The 12,577-nt window shown below is 51.0% G+C and overlaps 1 protein-coding gene across 1 annotated transcript in view; it reads right to left on the bottom strand.

Moving 5' to 3' along the window:
• The window catches only part of LTBP2 (latent transforming growth factor beta binding protein 2), a 76,004-nt gene that overhangs the window by 55,291 nt on the left and 8,136 nt on the right, over positions 1–12,577 (bottom strand). Inside the window, exons 3-4 of the mRNA XM_049826000.1 lie at positions 9,793–9,863; positions 3,778–4,024 (exon numbers count right to left, since the gene is read on the bottom strand). Coding sequence (XP_049681957.1) covers positions 3,778–4,024; positions 9,793–9,863 — 318 coding nt within the window. The remainder of the gene's footprint in view (positions 1–3,777; positions 4,025–9,792; positions 9,864–12,577) is intronic.

Genomic DNA, 12,577 nt, shown 5'->3' with positions numbered 1-12,577 from the left:
GCTCCTCCAGACTCCCAGAGACTTCCTACCTCCAGACCAGACTACTCTCCACAGTGAAGGAGTAGTCATCATAAGCAACAAGTCCAACTAGCTGAGGATAAGAAATAATTTTAAAGCAGACCCACCACTCACACAAGTGGGGAATACTTTGGTCCAGGCAGTTCCTGAATAACCCAGGAGGCTGGTCTCCTAACTCTCTCTGCAGACTTGCTTCAGAACACATTGAAACCAAAAGCAACCCCATCTCTGCTTAGAGAGCAGGTCTCTAGGGAGGATTCATCATTTTTTCTCATGTTTATACGGCATCTAATACAGCACTGTTCTAGTGCATGACTTCAGAGCTTCTGATTGCTACCTCCGTACAAACAAACACAAACAAAGCCAACATACACACAAATAAACAAAAGGAGAAAGCAAATTCACTCATGTGAGGATTGATTTCCTGTCTTGGCACAGCAAGATGAAGCTTAGAGGTCTATAAGCTCCCACCCTTGTGCGACTCCTTGTTAGCAACGCGAATGTGCAGGGAGGTTGAGGACTGGTTGTTTGTCCTGGATGATCTCATAGTCTTCTCACAACCACTGACCTGGAACCACCAGTGTCCTCCGTCCACCGAGCCACCCAAGAGCTTCTTCTACCTCTACCTTATCAACAAATCAGACAAGCAAGCCAGCTGCTGTGGGATCATGGTGGCCTGACAAGAAAAAGTCAGTGTCCCACCAGCACAACTCATCTTTATCCATTAGGAGATCAAGGACTGGAAAACCCAAACTGTTGCTCTCAGACTTGACAGTGAACTGAACTCCAGTGAAGGTGACCCCGAGTTTGCAGTGCCTAAGAACCAATCATCCTACTTGCAAATATGAGCAAGATCTACCTAGCTCTGGGAAGGCCAATATGCTTCTTGCTTTTGCTGCTACAGCCCAACTCTACGGAGAAAGCCTGATGCAGAAGCACAGAAAGTACTTCAGTGGTAGCACAGAAATAGATGATGTTGCAACTGCAAGAAGCAGGCTCCAAGTTCAGAAAAGTCTAAGAGCATAGTTTCATGAGACAACTGACCAACCTAATAAGTGGCCTCCCCCAGAAGGGGAGTCCACCCCTTTCCTTCCCACCGCCAGCCTTGCAATTCTGTCCAATTCTTCTGCTCCTCATGATGTTTCAATAAGCCATTTAGCCCACTGGAGTGGCAGAAAATTGTCCTTAACTTTGCTGTGTTAATTTTTTGCCAGTTTATTGAACTGAACCAACTCACCCAGGGGCAAGATGAGGACTAGCACCAGTGCAAGGGACGCAGTGGGAAGGCACGGCCAGGTGCAATGGCAGCAAAAGCGTGCCTTCAGCTGCACATGCTCACTCTTACAGGCTCCACAGCTAGCCCAGAAGCTGGCAGGCTGAAGGGGACACTCAGAAATATTTGGGAAATAACCCACCTAAGAGCAGCAAGACTTTTAAGTCATGCTAGTTGCACACCATATGTTATATGGTCCACAGACAAAACCCAAGCGACTGAATTATTTGGGAAATTCCCAGGGGCTGAAGTGAGGCATTTCAATACAGACCAGTGCCAGGGTGCAGGCAGCCCCACACCTGCCCGCAAAGCAGGGCTGCTACACATTGCCCGGGCAGGAAAGGCAGCAGCCTGCGGCACAGCACCCAGAGGGGTGGTGAGAGCTCCCTCTCAGAGGCATGCACAGTGGCCTCGGCAAATCTTGGAGGACAGCTCCAGAAGAGAGTCAAGTGCTGGACATGTCCCAGGGTCCTACCTGTGGCCATCACAAACAACAAACGTCAAATGCTCTCACTGAAGCGTGGGATAAGGCGACGTCCTATGGCCTCCATGGGGAGGGGAGGAGGAAAGGCATAGCATGGTCCTTAATGGAGTCCTATTTCCTTGGGACAGTGCCAGAGGATTTAAGGTACGGCAGGCAGCTGGGCATTCAACAATCCCAGCTCAGCGATTGCTAGACGCTGTGTCTGACTGTTGGGACAGGAATGCTCTGACAGTGCCTGCACAGCCCCTCGTCCTCTGTGCAGAGCCTGAGGTCATGTTCCTTACTGGGAAAGCCTTCAACAGGTGCTGTATCTCCAAGGGCACTGCTCTCCCCCCCCTCCAGTCCCTCCACACAGAGCAGTGGCATGGAGGGGTAGGAGGAGGTCATTCCTGCAGGGAAACTCGTCAGCAATGACCAGGATTGCAGGCACGTGCAAGGGCTGCATGCTCACTCGGGCATCACGCCTCTCTTGGGGCAGCGATGACAGGGGCTTGGCCACCTCTCCCTGCCAGCATTACCTCTGCCTTGCCTGAATTTGGTTCCCATCAGATAGTCTTTCATTCAGGCACCAAGATATGCTGGCTTCAGTGAACTACTTAGGGTCAGCCAATTCCTCATCAGTCATTTGAACCCCTCCAAAATTGTAGATGGCCAAGAGTGTCTAGAAATGTCTCCGGCCCATGCATTGCCTCTGCTTCAGAAGAGACAGAAAGGCAACAGCTACTTTAGGTGCAACAGGCACATTAAAAACAACGTGCAGGAATACAGAAAAACAAAGGCTGAATTGCCCTCTCCTCAGAGAGTCAGAACAGCTCAGAGAAGAAAAGGAGAAACTGACATTGCCTCCTGGTTAGGCACCTGTAATTTGCTGTAAAGTCTTCTTGACTATGACTGAGGAACTTCTGCTGGAAGCCATGTGCAAATTGTCTGCTGTGGTGGCTACCAACAAAACCAGTCTTTCTGGCCCAGCAGCTGAGTGAGTAGCAGCAAGGAAGACAAGGGCCTTTACGGGTGGTACAGCCTAACACTTTGCTCCCATGTCCATGGACTCTTACAGAAAAGCAGAGGCGATTTAAAAAAAAAAAGTGTGGATTGTTGTATAGCAGCAGGCACCATTCCCACTTCTCCATCCCCACTGAGCTGCCAGCACAGCAGCGGTGCTTGTCAGGGAAAGGCATGTTTCCCACTTTTACTGCCTCCTTCAGCAGAAACTCCACAGCTCCAGTGGGGCTTCAGAAAACACAAAGTGTGGAGGAGTCACAGCTCATGTACAGGAGCACCTCAGCACCGAGCTGAGGCACATGGGCTGAAGCCATAAGCTCTTCCTCACCCAAAAGGACTGGATGATGCCACAGTTGTCATCCTGAGCTTAACACGCTCCTCGCAGAGTCTCTCCTGCATGGACCTCTGTGAGCTCCAACAGCTGCATCCTTGCTTCCATACCCAATATGCAGGCACCCGCCCAAGTACCAAAATGACCCACACCACAGCAAAGTGACACACGGATATGGAACAAATGACTCAATAACTGCTAGAGTCTGCCAGCATCTCTCAGTATCATCACTTTGCTCATACCAGCACTTAATAGCACACCTCAGATCTATGTGCTTTTCTGTGGGTACTACCTGGACATACTGCTCTAAACACATCCTCTTGGGAAAGAGATTTAACCCCCACTCCTCTGTCCACCCTCCTGCTACCACAAAGGCTGTTCCCCAACTGGACAAGGGCAACCTGCTGAGCTTCACAGTCCTCCTCCTGCACGGGACCATCCCTAGCCTGTCCCATTCCTGTGTGTGCCAGGGGACTGTGACATAGTGCTGTGGACAAACCGAGTCCCTTAGAGGGACAGCAGGACTCAACCCCCTTACGTCAACTCCCACAGCCCCGGGAGGATCCTCCACTGGGAGCCAAGGTGCCCAGCCTCATGAAGCAGAGGCTGCGGCCTGACTGAACCTGTGGATTTGGGGGAGCATCCTGCCGGAAACGAGGTTTGACTTACACAGCTGGGACATGCCGTGGGACGGGCGCCTGAGCCTCTCGCAGGGAGGCATCCCGCCCTGCCATGCCGATCCTTCTCCGGAGGGAGCTTGCGGAGGGCTGGAAGGCAGCAGCAGCGGCACCAGGCGGGTGGTACTCCTGCTCGGGAACGACTTCTTCGCACCGGGAGCCCTGGAAGCCCGAGCGACAGGTACAGACCTGGGGGCGGCTGCAGGAGCCCTTGTTCTGGCATGGCGGGTCGCAAACAGCTGAGGAGACACAGAAAGGTGGTTAGTGAACACGGGGCTCATCCCCATGGCAGTGGGGGGTGGTCCCATCTCTTCTCTGCAGGCAGGTGACCTTCAAAGTCTCGGTGTTACTGCTGCAGTGGGTCCCTAACGCAAGGTCACCTCCATCAGAGACTTGTTTCTGTTCCCCCTTCTCCCCGCTGGTCTCTGCAGAGCTCTTTTCCAACAATACTCATTTCAGAAAACTCAGAAATGAGCAGCATGATTGCAGAGGGCATATGGACTCCAGCATTGCCCATAGCGCTCCAGGCAGGAATAGCACCTCAATCCCAAAACAAGGGATTGCCTGTTACCTTTAGTCCATTTTGGGGTCTGATTTGCACGGTCCTCCACCGCCTGTCCCCTCCAGACCTTTCCAGCTCTCCCTCTGCAGCTGATTTTGGAGTCACTGCCTCAAATTCCTCTGCAGATACAGGGACTTACAGTTCATTAACTTCATGCCCAAATCACCCTCTGAGCCTGTGTGTGTTCCTAATTACAGCACATCAGCTTCAGTTTGCACGCCGCGAGGAAAGTGCTATTAATTATAGGCCGGACCCTAACACTTCCCAAGTCAACAGATGCCAAATTGGGTTTATAGCCCAGCCAGCGAGAGCCAGGAAACCACAGCTTGCTCAGGTAGGACCAGGCTCATTGTTCTGAGCAAGAGTAATTGAAAGGGCACTGGAAAACAGTGTTGTCCTTCTTTGAAGGAAAGGGCTGGCTGGCCGAAGGGTAGTGAAACCTCGTTGGACAACACAAGGTGGAAATTAACCTCCAGCCATGTGGGAGCCCTGTGGATGAGCTGAAACATGCAGCCACCGCTTCTGCTGAGGGCCCCTTCCCCGGGACTGCCCCAGGGAGGCTGCAGGAGCATCTGACACCCCACCACCTTTACATGCAGCTGCTGGGCTTTCACGAGAACATCCCTCCCTCTCTGGCTGTCCTCTCCATCCCCTGTGACATCCAAGCACACCTGCAAGAAAGGCTGTTTCTGGGCAACAAACATACAGATTGCCCTAGCCTCATGTGCCATCCACACCTCATCACCCTGTCACCAAGCAAGGGAAGTCCTTGTGCAGACTCTAAGGTCCTTTCAAAGCAGTATAGCCCCCACAACCCTTCCCTCACCCCAAAACTGGACTGCCATCAGCTTTTCCTAACTAGATCAGGGATATGTTGGCTGGAATGCTTCACTTGAACCATGAACCATGTTAACACTCAGAAGAAAGGGAGACCTCAAGGAAAGGGAGAACCCAAGTCACATAGGGCTGTATAAGTTAAAGCCAGAGGTTTTGATGAAATCCCCCAGTAAAATAAATCAGCCACCACCGCAGACTCTGGAACAGAGACAGGTTCCTAGTCAGGCAGGAATTAACCACCTCTGGGAAGTCTGGCACTCCAAAAGTTTATGTAATTTATAATATAAAACTCAGCTGTGATTTTAATAGGCTGCCAGTCACTACTGTTATCTCCCAATAAATGCCTGTTTTAACAGACGCCACCAGACCAGGAAGCCTGCCGTTGAAAACAACCACTTCACGTGCCGAAATACTGCAGAGCCACAACAGCAGGACCTGGCATCACAGCAGTTCTCACAACCTCTCCCACTAACAATGTTCATAGTCACGTTAGAGCGTCCCCTTCAGCAGGAAAGCAGCGGTAAGTGATGAGGCACTCTGAAAAAAACCCCTAAGGCAGCTGATACAAAGAAGAGGAAGAAGGGAATGGGATTAGTCTACTGGTCCCTTCCAGCAGGATGGGTGGGGAGTTGCCCTAGCTGAAATATTCCAGCTCTAGGATTAATCCCCTTCCCAGTTGCCTTTGTAGACACAGGAAGAACTTGCAAGAGCTTTAAAAAGTCACTGGTTTTCACTCAGGCCAGCTATGAGATGTAGGGAGAGCAGATCATTGAGTGGAAGTACTGCCAATGCCAAGTGTGTGAAATCACAAGTCAGGCCCTCAAAACCATAACATTGACAGAAGAAACAAGATGGTTAAAAATACATATATATATTTGGAATCTCTCTTTGCTTTCTGGTTTCTGACCCCAGGGGTTACTCTGAGGTGTCTCTCCCCATCTGTGGGGGCTACAAGCAGTTTCTGTTAAGATGAGAGACACTCGTTTCTTCTTACTGTAGTCTCATGTAATCACCCGCTTCAGGAGCTGGGGCTTTAGGGAAAGCAAAACGAGTCATCTCAAAATTCTTAATTAAAGGATGAGATTTGGAGCACTGCTGAAGTATTATTAGTAGCAATGCTAGTTTGTTCTAGAGCACCTAGCAATGCCCTCACAGATCAAGTCTGGCACTGTCTAGTCTTCGGTGCACGAGGTAAGTCCTCCCCGCAAGGTCACACTGCAGGGATGACTGTGGCATGACTGACCACCCACCTAGGCCAAGCAGGCAGGACCATCAGAGGGGAAGGCCACCGAGTCCAACCTCCCATCACCTGGCAGGCACACCTGGCCCAGAACTGAGCAATGACATTGCAAGGTGACATTCAATTACTGTGTCCCTGCGGCTCTGCACATGCTTTCGGTCTAGGAGAGTGGTGTAGATCTTCACTGTAAGCAGCTCCTGCTCAGTCACATTCAAATGCAGGGGAACCTGTCTATGTAGCTAGGCATTCACAGGAAGACTGGGAAGATGCTGAAGGACTTGTACCACTGGGGTGATTTAGTCCACCTTCTCATGGAAAAGTTTGCTTATTGATGCAGAGCAGTATGTAATCTCAGTTTTAACTTAAAACTCTGACTGTGTTAGTGCACCCAGAAGGTATGGACAATTTAACACAAGTGACAGATCTGTGCTGGCTGACAGGCAGAGAGAGCAACAGCAATGCAGGAATAACAGAGCAGGAAAACAGAACTTTAATGAAAAACAGTCTGGGCTCAAAAACCCCTACAGTCACTGTACAGAAGAAAGACAAAAGTAAAGAGCATGTGAATCTCATCTTCCTTTTGCAGATGTGGAAAAGCCCCAGGTGCTAATGTGACTGTCTGAAGACACGCTGTGAGACCACAGCAGAGCCAGCGACTCATCCTGGAATCCCTGCGCCTTCATCCAGTATCTTAACTGCAAGGCTGTCTGTATGAGATTAGAAAGTGCATGAATTTATTTAGTCCTTCCCAACATGCTGATTAAAAATGTTTCTTTTAAGCTTTAAAATGTCCATGTCAGAAAAAAAGCTCGCCTTGCATTACCAGCCCAGTCCAGGCTGCTATCTTGGGAAGCAGTAAAGAACCATAGTGAATAATGCTGATGAAAGCGGAGGTTGATGAACTTATGCCAGGAGGCTGAGCAAGAGGATTCCCTTGCTCTTAAGGAGAGGGGAAGGTTGATGAGCTAATAGGTAGCAGCTAAGTTATTGACAAGTGTACACCATAGACCCCGCAGCTCCTGAAATATGGGCAGTGCAAGGGGCCTTCTGGCCAGCTTGTGTGTACAGGTTTCTTCTCCACCAAACCCAGGACATAAGGCCTGAGTGTCACCCCAGGATGACTTTAAACAGGCAGGTGTTTGGATGAACTCCTCAGGCCCCAGTTCAGATGTCACTCATTATCCCTGATATGCCCTCCTGCAGGATGACCTTTGCAGCCCCACAAGATGCCCTGTATGCAGTTTGGTGTGATGACCTGGCAGCGCATGGGTAGAAACCAAGCCCATTGCAAGCAAGCGAGCCTTTGCTCCTAAACCCCCTTAGCTCACTTCCACTTTCCCAGGAAATGTCGGTGTCCCAAAGAGAGAGATTTCTCTTTTCATCTTCCCAGTCATTGACTCTCAGAAAACTCCCCAAGTCCTCACTGCACTTTGGTCCTCAAAGCTGGAAAAAACCAAAAGGCTAGAGACACCTGCCCATGGTTTGAGTTCAGTCATATGCAGAGATGTTGCAAGAGGAAAGTGGGTGGAGAAGGAAAAAATCACCATGCTCGGTAGGTGATAGGAAGTAGACTGCAGCAACAATTTGGCCTATCATCTCTCCTGTACCCAGGCTCAAATCCACGACAACCAAGGTCCTGCCCAAGACCTGAATGCCAACTTCTTCCCTGCTTCATCACGCTAAGAGGTTCCCTCTGGCTGCGTTTCTATCCCGCTAACTTCCCGATGCCCCATATCAAAGACCATGGGATCAGACATTAAACAGCACTGTGGTGCAGAAACTAACTGGGACAGGCTGTTCAGCTTGCCGTGGTAACTTTAAAAACAGCCGAACATCTGCAGCAGCTTGGACTCCAGCAGAAAAGCCCGGTGAGGGAGGTAGCTGGGAACAAAATGATGTTTACACATCACTAGTCTCCACCTAAGTCCTGCCTGAGATTTACCATCCCCTGTCGGGAGGACACTGTCAGGCCTGATCATGTTGACAGTGTCCTTTTAATGAATCCTTGGGAACAAGGGCCCAGCACCTGAGCAATCACTAGACAGCCTGCATGGCTCCAAGCCCAAATCTACTGCTCCTAGGAAAATCCCTAATGAGAGAAAGATGCTGCCATCGCTGGCCCCGCGCTCTGTTTACAGACGCTGTCTGGCAGCACAGCACGCTCTCTACCGTTTGGCTTCTGTCGGCAGGGGGGAGAGGGAGAAGGGAGGTGAGTCAGCCCTTGGCCCCTTGCTCCCGAACAGCAATCGCTAATGCAATTATCCCAGAGCGGCCAAAGCGCCGTGAGATCCCGCAGCAAACAAAGCTGAGCCTCTTTCCCCACTAAACATCTGGGCAGCTGCTGCCATTTGAGCGAAGGCAGATGCTCTCGGCTATTCTGGGCAGGGCATTCCCATCCAGAAAGCCTGCCCGGTGCCTGTGTGCTCCCTGCCCTCCGAGCTGCCTGGGCGCTGCAGGCAGCCCCTCGCCTCCCTGGGACCGGGCAGGTGCACGGGGAGGCAGACCCCTGGGAAGGCCCACGGGTGGGCTGGGTGGTGTAACCCCATTGTTTAGGGACAGGGATCACAGCAGTGGCTGGGCTGTGGTTACAGAGCTATTGGCGATGGAGATGACAGTGCAGCTGCCTCCGGCATGCGTTGCACCGGTGCCTGCCCAAACCCCTTCCCTTCCAGTGCTGTGTAGAGGAGCCTGAAATGATCTCAGCCCCCAGGGTTGTTGCAGGGCCTTCTGGAGGAGCAGAGCCCTTATTAACCCCTCTGTGAGCAAGCAGGAGGGCCCTGGCTGGGCAGTTTCCACACCACAGGAGCACACTGTAGCCCCTTGCCATTTTACACATCCCACACGCTGCACCATGCTCCAGCCCCACCAGTCCCAGCCATTGTGCCAACTCCATTAATTGCTTTCCTTAACAGCACTCAGATAATTTGCAGCCCTGATTGCCCCCTCAGCATCAGCAACACTCGCCCACACGAGCACAGCCCCGCTCTGCTGGTTCCCACCTGCTGGGACTTTCACAGACCTGCCTTTTGCTCCAAGCAGGACGGTGAGAGCCCAGGGCTCAAAACTCACCCATAAATGTGCCATTGCAATGCCCTGCCCCAGCAGTACCTTGCTTGGGATGGACACTAATAACAATAATAAAGTAGAGCCATAACTATTCAGTGTGCTCAGACTTTGCCAGGAGGCAGAGAGAGCCGACCCACAGCCCGGCAGGCCCCCAGAGAGGTTGCGGCGCTGGCTTCGGGGACCCCACGGTCCATCTCCTGCCCTGGCACAGCACAGAGGACATGTGTGGGGTCATAGCAGTACTCCTGCACTTTTTAGGGGTGCATCGCGAGACCTGCACCGGCTGAGACAGTCATACTCACGTTTGATGCAGCGGTTTGTGCCGGGAGCTGTGGCCCATCCTGGGCAACACTGTCTGCCGCAGACATTTGGCCTAAGCAGAGAGACAAAGCAGTGTGGTTAGGAGAAGGGAAAGCCGAGGTCTCTCTGCAGCCAGCACCTCTGAGTCACCCGTAAAATTATTTCCTGCAGCATGTGATATTTCCTTCCAGATGGACCAGCAGCTGAGATCAAAACCAATGGGACAAGGGCTGAGTTGTTTAAATGCTTGGAAAAGAAACCCCCAAGGACTATGTGAATGCTGCAGTGTGAGCGATCCCTCAGGGAGTATCTCCCTTTTGAACTGGCATTATGCTGGGCTCCTGACACAGTGCTCAGAGGAACCATTTTCCTCCTGAGAGCAATTGGAGGCTGGCAGCCTGTGACCATTAAAGATCTCACAGCTCTTCATGGTACTGGGGTGTAAATCGGGCCTGATTCCAACTTTGGTCATAGCATCTCGCCTCCGCAAGCGTCCCGAGCTGCTTCAGCTGAAGACAACGCTTCATTCTCCACCTAACTGCTGCTGCCTGTTTGCTGTTCATTGCTCAACCCTACCCTGGGTGGGACGACACGCCAGCAGCCGCGTCGGCCGCTCCCCAGCTTGCTATCCCTTTGTGAGCACCCCAGTCCTGCACTTGTTATCTGCCTCTGGCGCAGCAACCCCGGGGTCTAGGGACTCTCCGTTGCTACGAAATTTGTGTCTACCTGACATGCACGTTGCCACACTAATTCCAGGATGCTCACATCATTTCCATGGTTGTTAATTCCAGCACTTTGCTGCAGCAACTTTTTGACTGCCTTTACATGAACGACATCCTCCCCACCTCTCCCTTATTATGTGTTTTCAGGTAGCAATCACAGCCAACATACAGCTATCAGGGACAGTGCTGTGCTTCCCAGAGGTGCTCTGCAATGCCCAAGCAGGCAGCTAATCCTGCTTCCTCTGGTCACATCTTGTATTTACACGTCTATAATGAGAAGGAATAACAAGTTGCAGGTTGCTGTCCAAGCATATTTACTCATCATGGAGGGAAGGTATTTTGGGAATACATAACTTTTGCATGTCTAGATAGATGGGAGAGTACAGTCATCAAAAGATTAAAAGTTAGAAATAGGCAGCATGAAAGCCCTGGAAGGCCTCTGGAAATGAAGTGGGAAGTATGGTTTATTTCTAATGCTGGACAAGGCAGTCAGAGCTGTTGACAGAATTTGCAGGAACCATGGAAACATGCACATTTGTCTTCTGGACTGACTTTAACACGAACACAGCAGGGTCAGAAGATGATCCTGCTTCAAACCAGCATCCTCGTGACTCCTACATCCACATGGCATGAGAAAAGACTCCAGAAGCAGAGCTCAAGCTGTGGGGTTCACATTTTAGGAGAGCCAACGACGGTGGGTAGCAGGTGTGCCAAGGATTGTTCTGGTGTTCATGAATGAAGCTGCCTGTAGAGATACAGCCTCCTACAGAGATCTCCTGTAGAGATCCCAGGTCACTCCACGTGGGAAGGAGAAGTGGCCTGAGAAGCCAAATAATTTGTAAAGCCCTTCAGGATCAACATTTTATTAACCTGGGTAGATTTTTATAGGGAGAAAGCACTCAAATTCCCTTGGTGTGACTTCCTGCAAACAGAACAAGCCAAAGGAATTCTTGCATCCACTCACATCTGCTCTGGCTGGACTAGAGCACTGATTTCCAGCTTTTGTCTGTAAACTCAAAGACATCAATGGGTCTCATCTTTAAGACAGCCCCAGAAAGTATCCAAGGAAAGCAAACTTGCCTTTACTTATAGCATAAAAGCCCACAAAAGGCCTTAAACTATTTAAAGATGTCCAGATCAGCAAAGAGAGAAAACCACTGAGCTGGAGCAGGTCTCTAGGTAATTAAGGTCCGCTGAGGGACTCCACTCCAAGCAGCAGCATAAGCATCTTTGCTTATCTTAGACTGTCACAGCTCCCATTCTTCCCTCGGCATGGCTGAAACACACCTTGCAAGGCATATTCAGCTGGTCTATTCAAAGAGCAAAGCCTTGCCCTTTCCCATCTCAACTTACTCACATAATCAGAGATTGCTTCTTGTAGGCAAAATATCTACTTTCTCCAGAGAAGCTGTTTTGGCCTTGAATCACACTATTAGTTCTTCAAAGGATTTAAGTTCAAGTTTTATCTACGTCTCTCACACACATGCTGGAGGGAGCATGCTGCTAGCTAATCTATCAATGCCAACAGCGAGCCAGAGGTTGTAGGGAGAAAGGTATGAGACTAAAACAGACAGGGGCCCAAGCCTGAGCAGATCACTCTTGAAGGCATTGAAACCCCTGTTGCGTTCAGCACAAACTATGTCACTGCCAACTCCAGGCATGAGTTGACAACCCCAGGTGAAGGGAGATGCTAGCACCAGTGCGATGCTCCTCGAGGGAGGACAGCCCAGCATGTGCAGAGGGGAGCGGCCTGGCAGGGATGCCCGCAGAGGCAGGGGCAAAGGACGTACCTGGAGGGGAATAACCCTTCCTTCCATAACCTCCTGCATGAGAGGATGGGCAGAGATGGAGGCAGGGAGGACCTCCAGGACTGGAAGTGAGCACTTGGGAGGAGCAACATGTATGTAGTACTGGAGGACAGAGAAGGACCACAACTATTTCCTGATAAAAGCCCAGTGAGCAGGACCTCACAGAGCATGGGGCCCCAGGTAAGCAAGAGCATCAGCAGTGGGAAAATAGCTATGGGGCCTCTGCTGCACGGGACTCAGTCCTGAGCATGTCTGGT

This window comes from Accipiter gentilis, chromosome 22, assembly GCF_929443795.1.
Source record: "Accipiter gentilis chromosome 22, bAccGen1.1, whole genome shotgun sequence".
Lineage (NCBI taxonomy): Eukaryota > Metazoa > Chordata > Aves > Accipitriformes > Accipitridae > Astur > Astur gentilis.
Note: the sequence above shows the minus strand (reverse complement) of the source record. Positions and strands in the feature narration are given on the sequence as shown.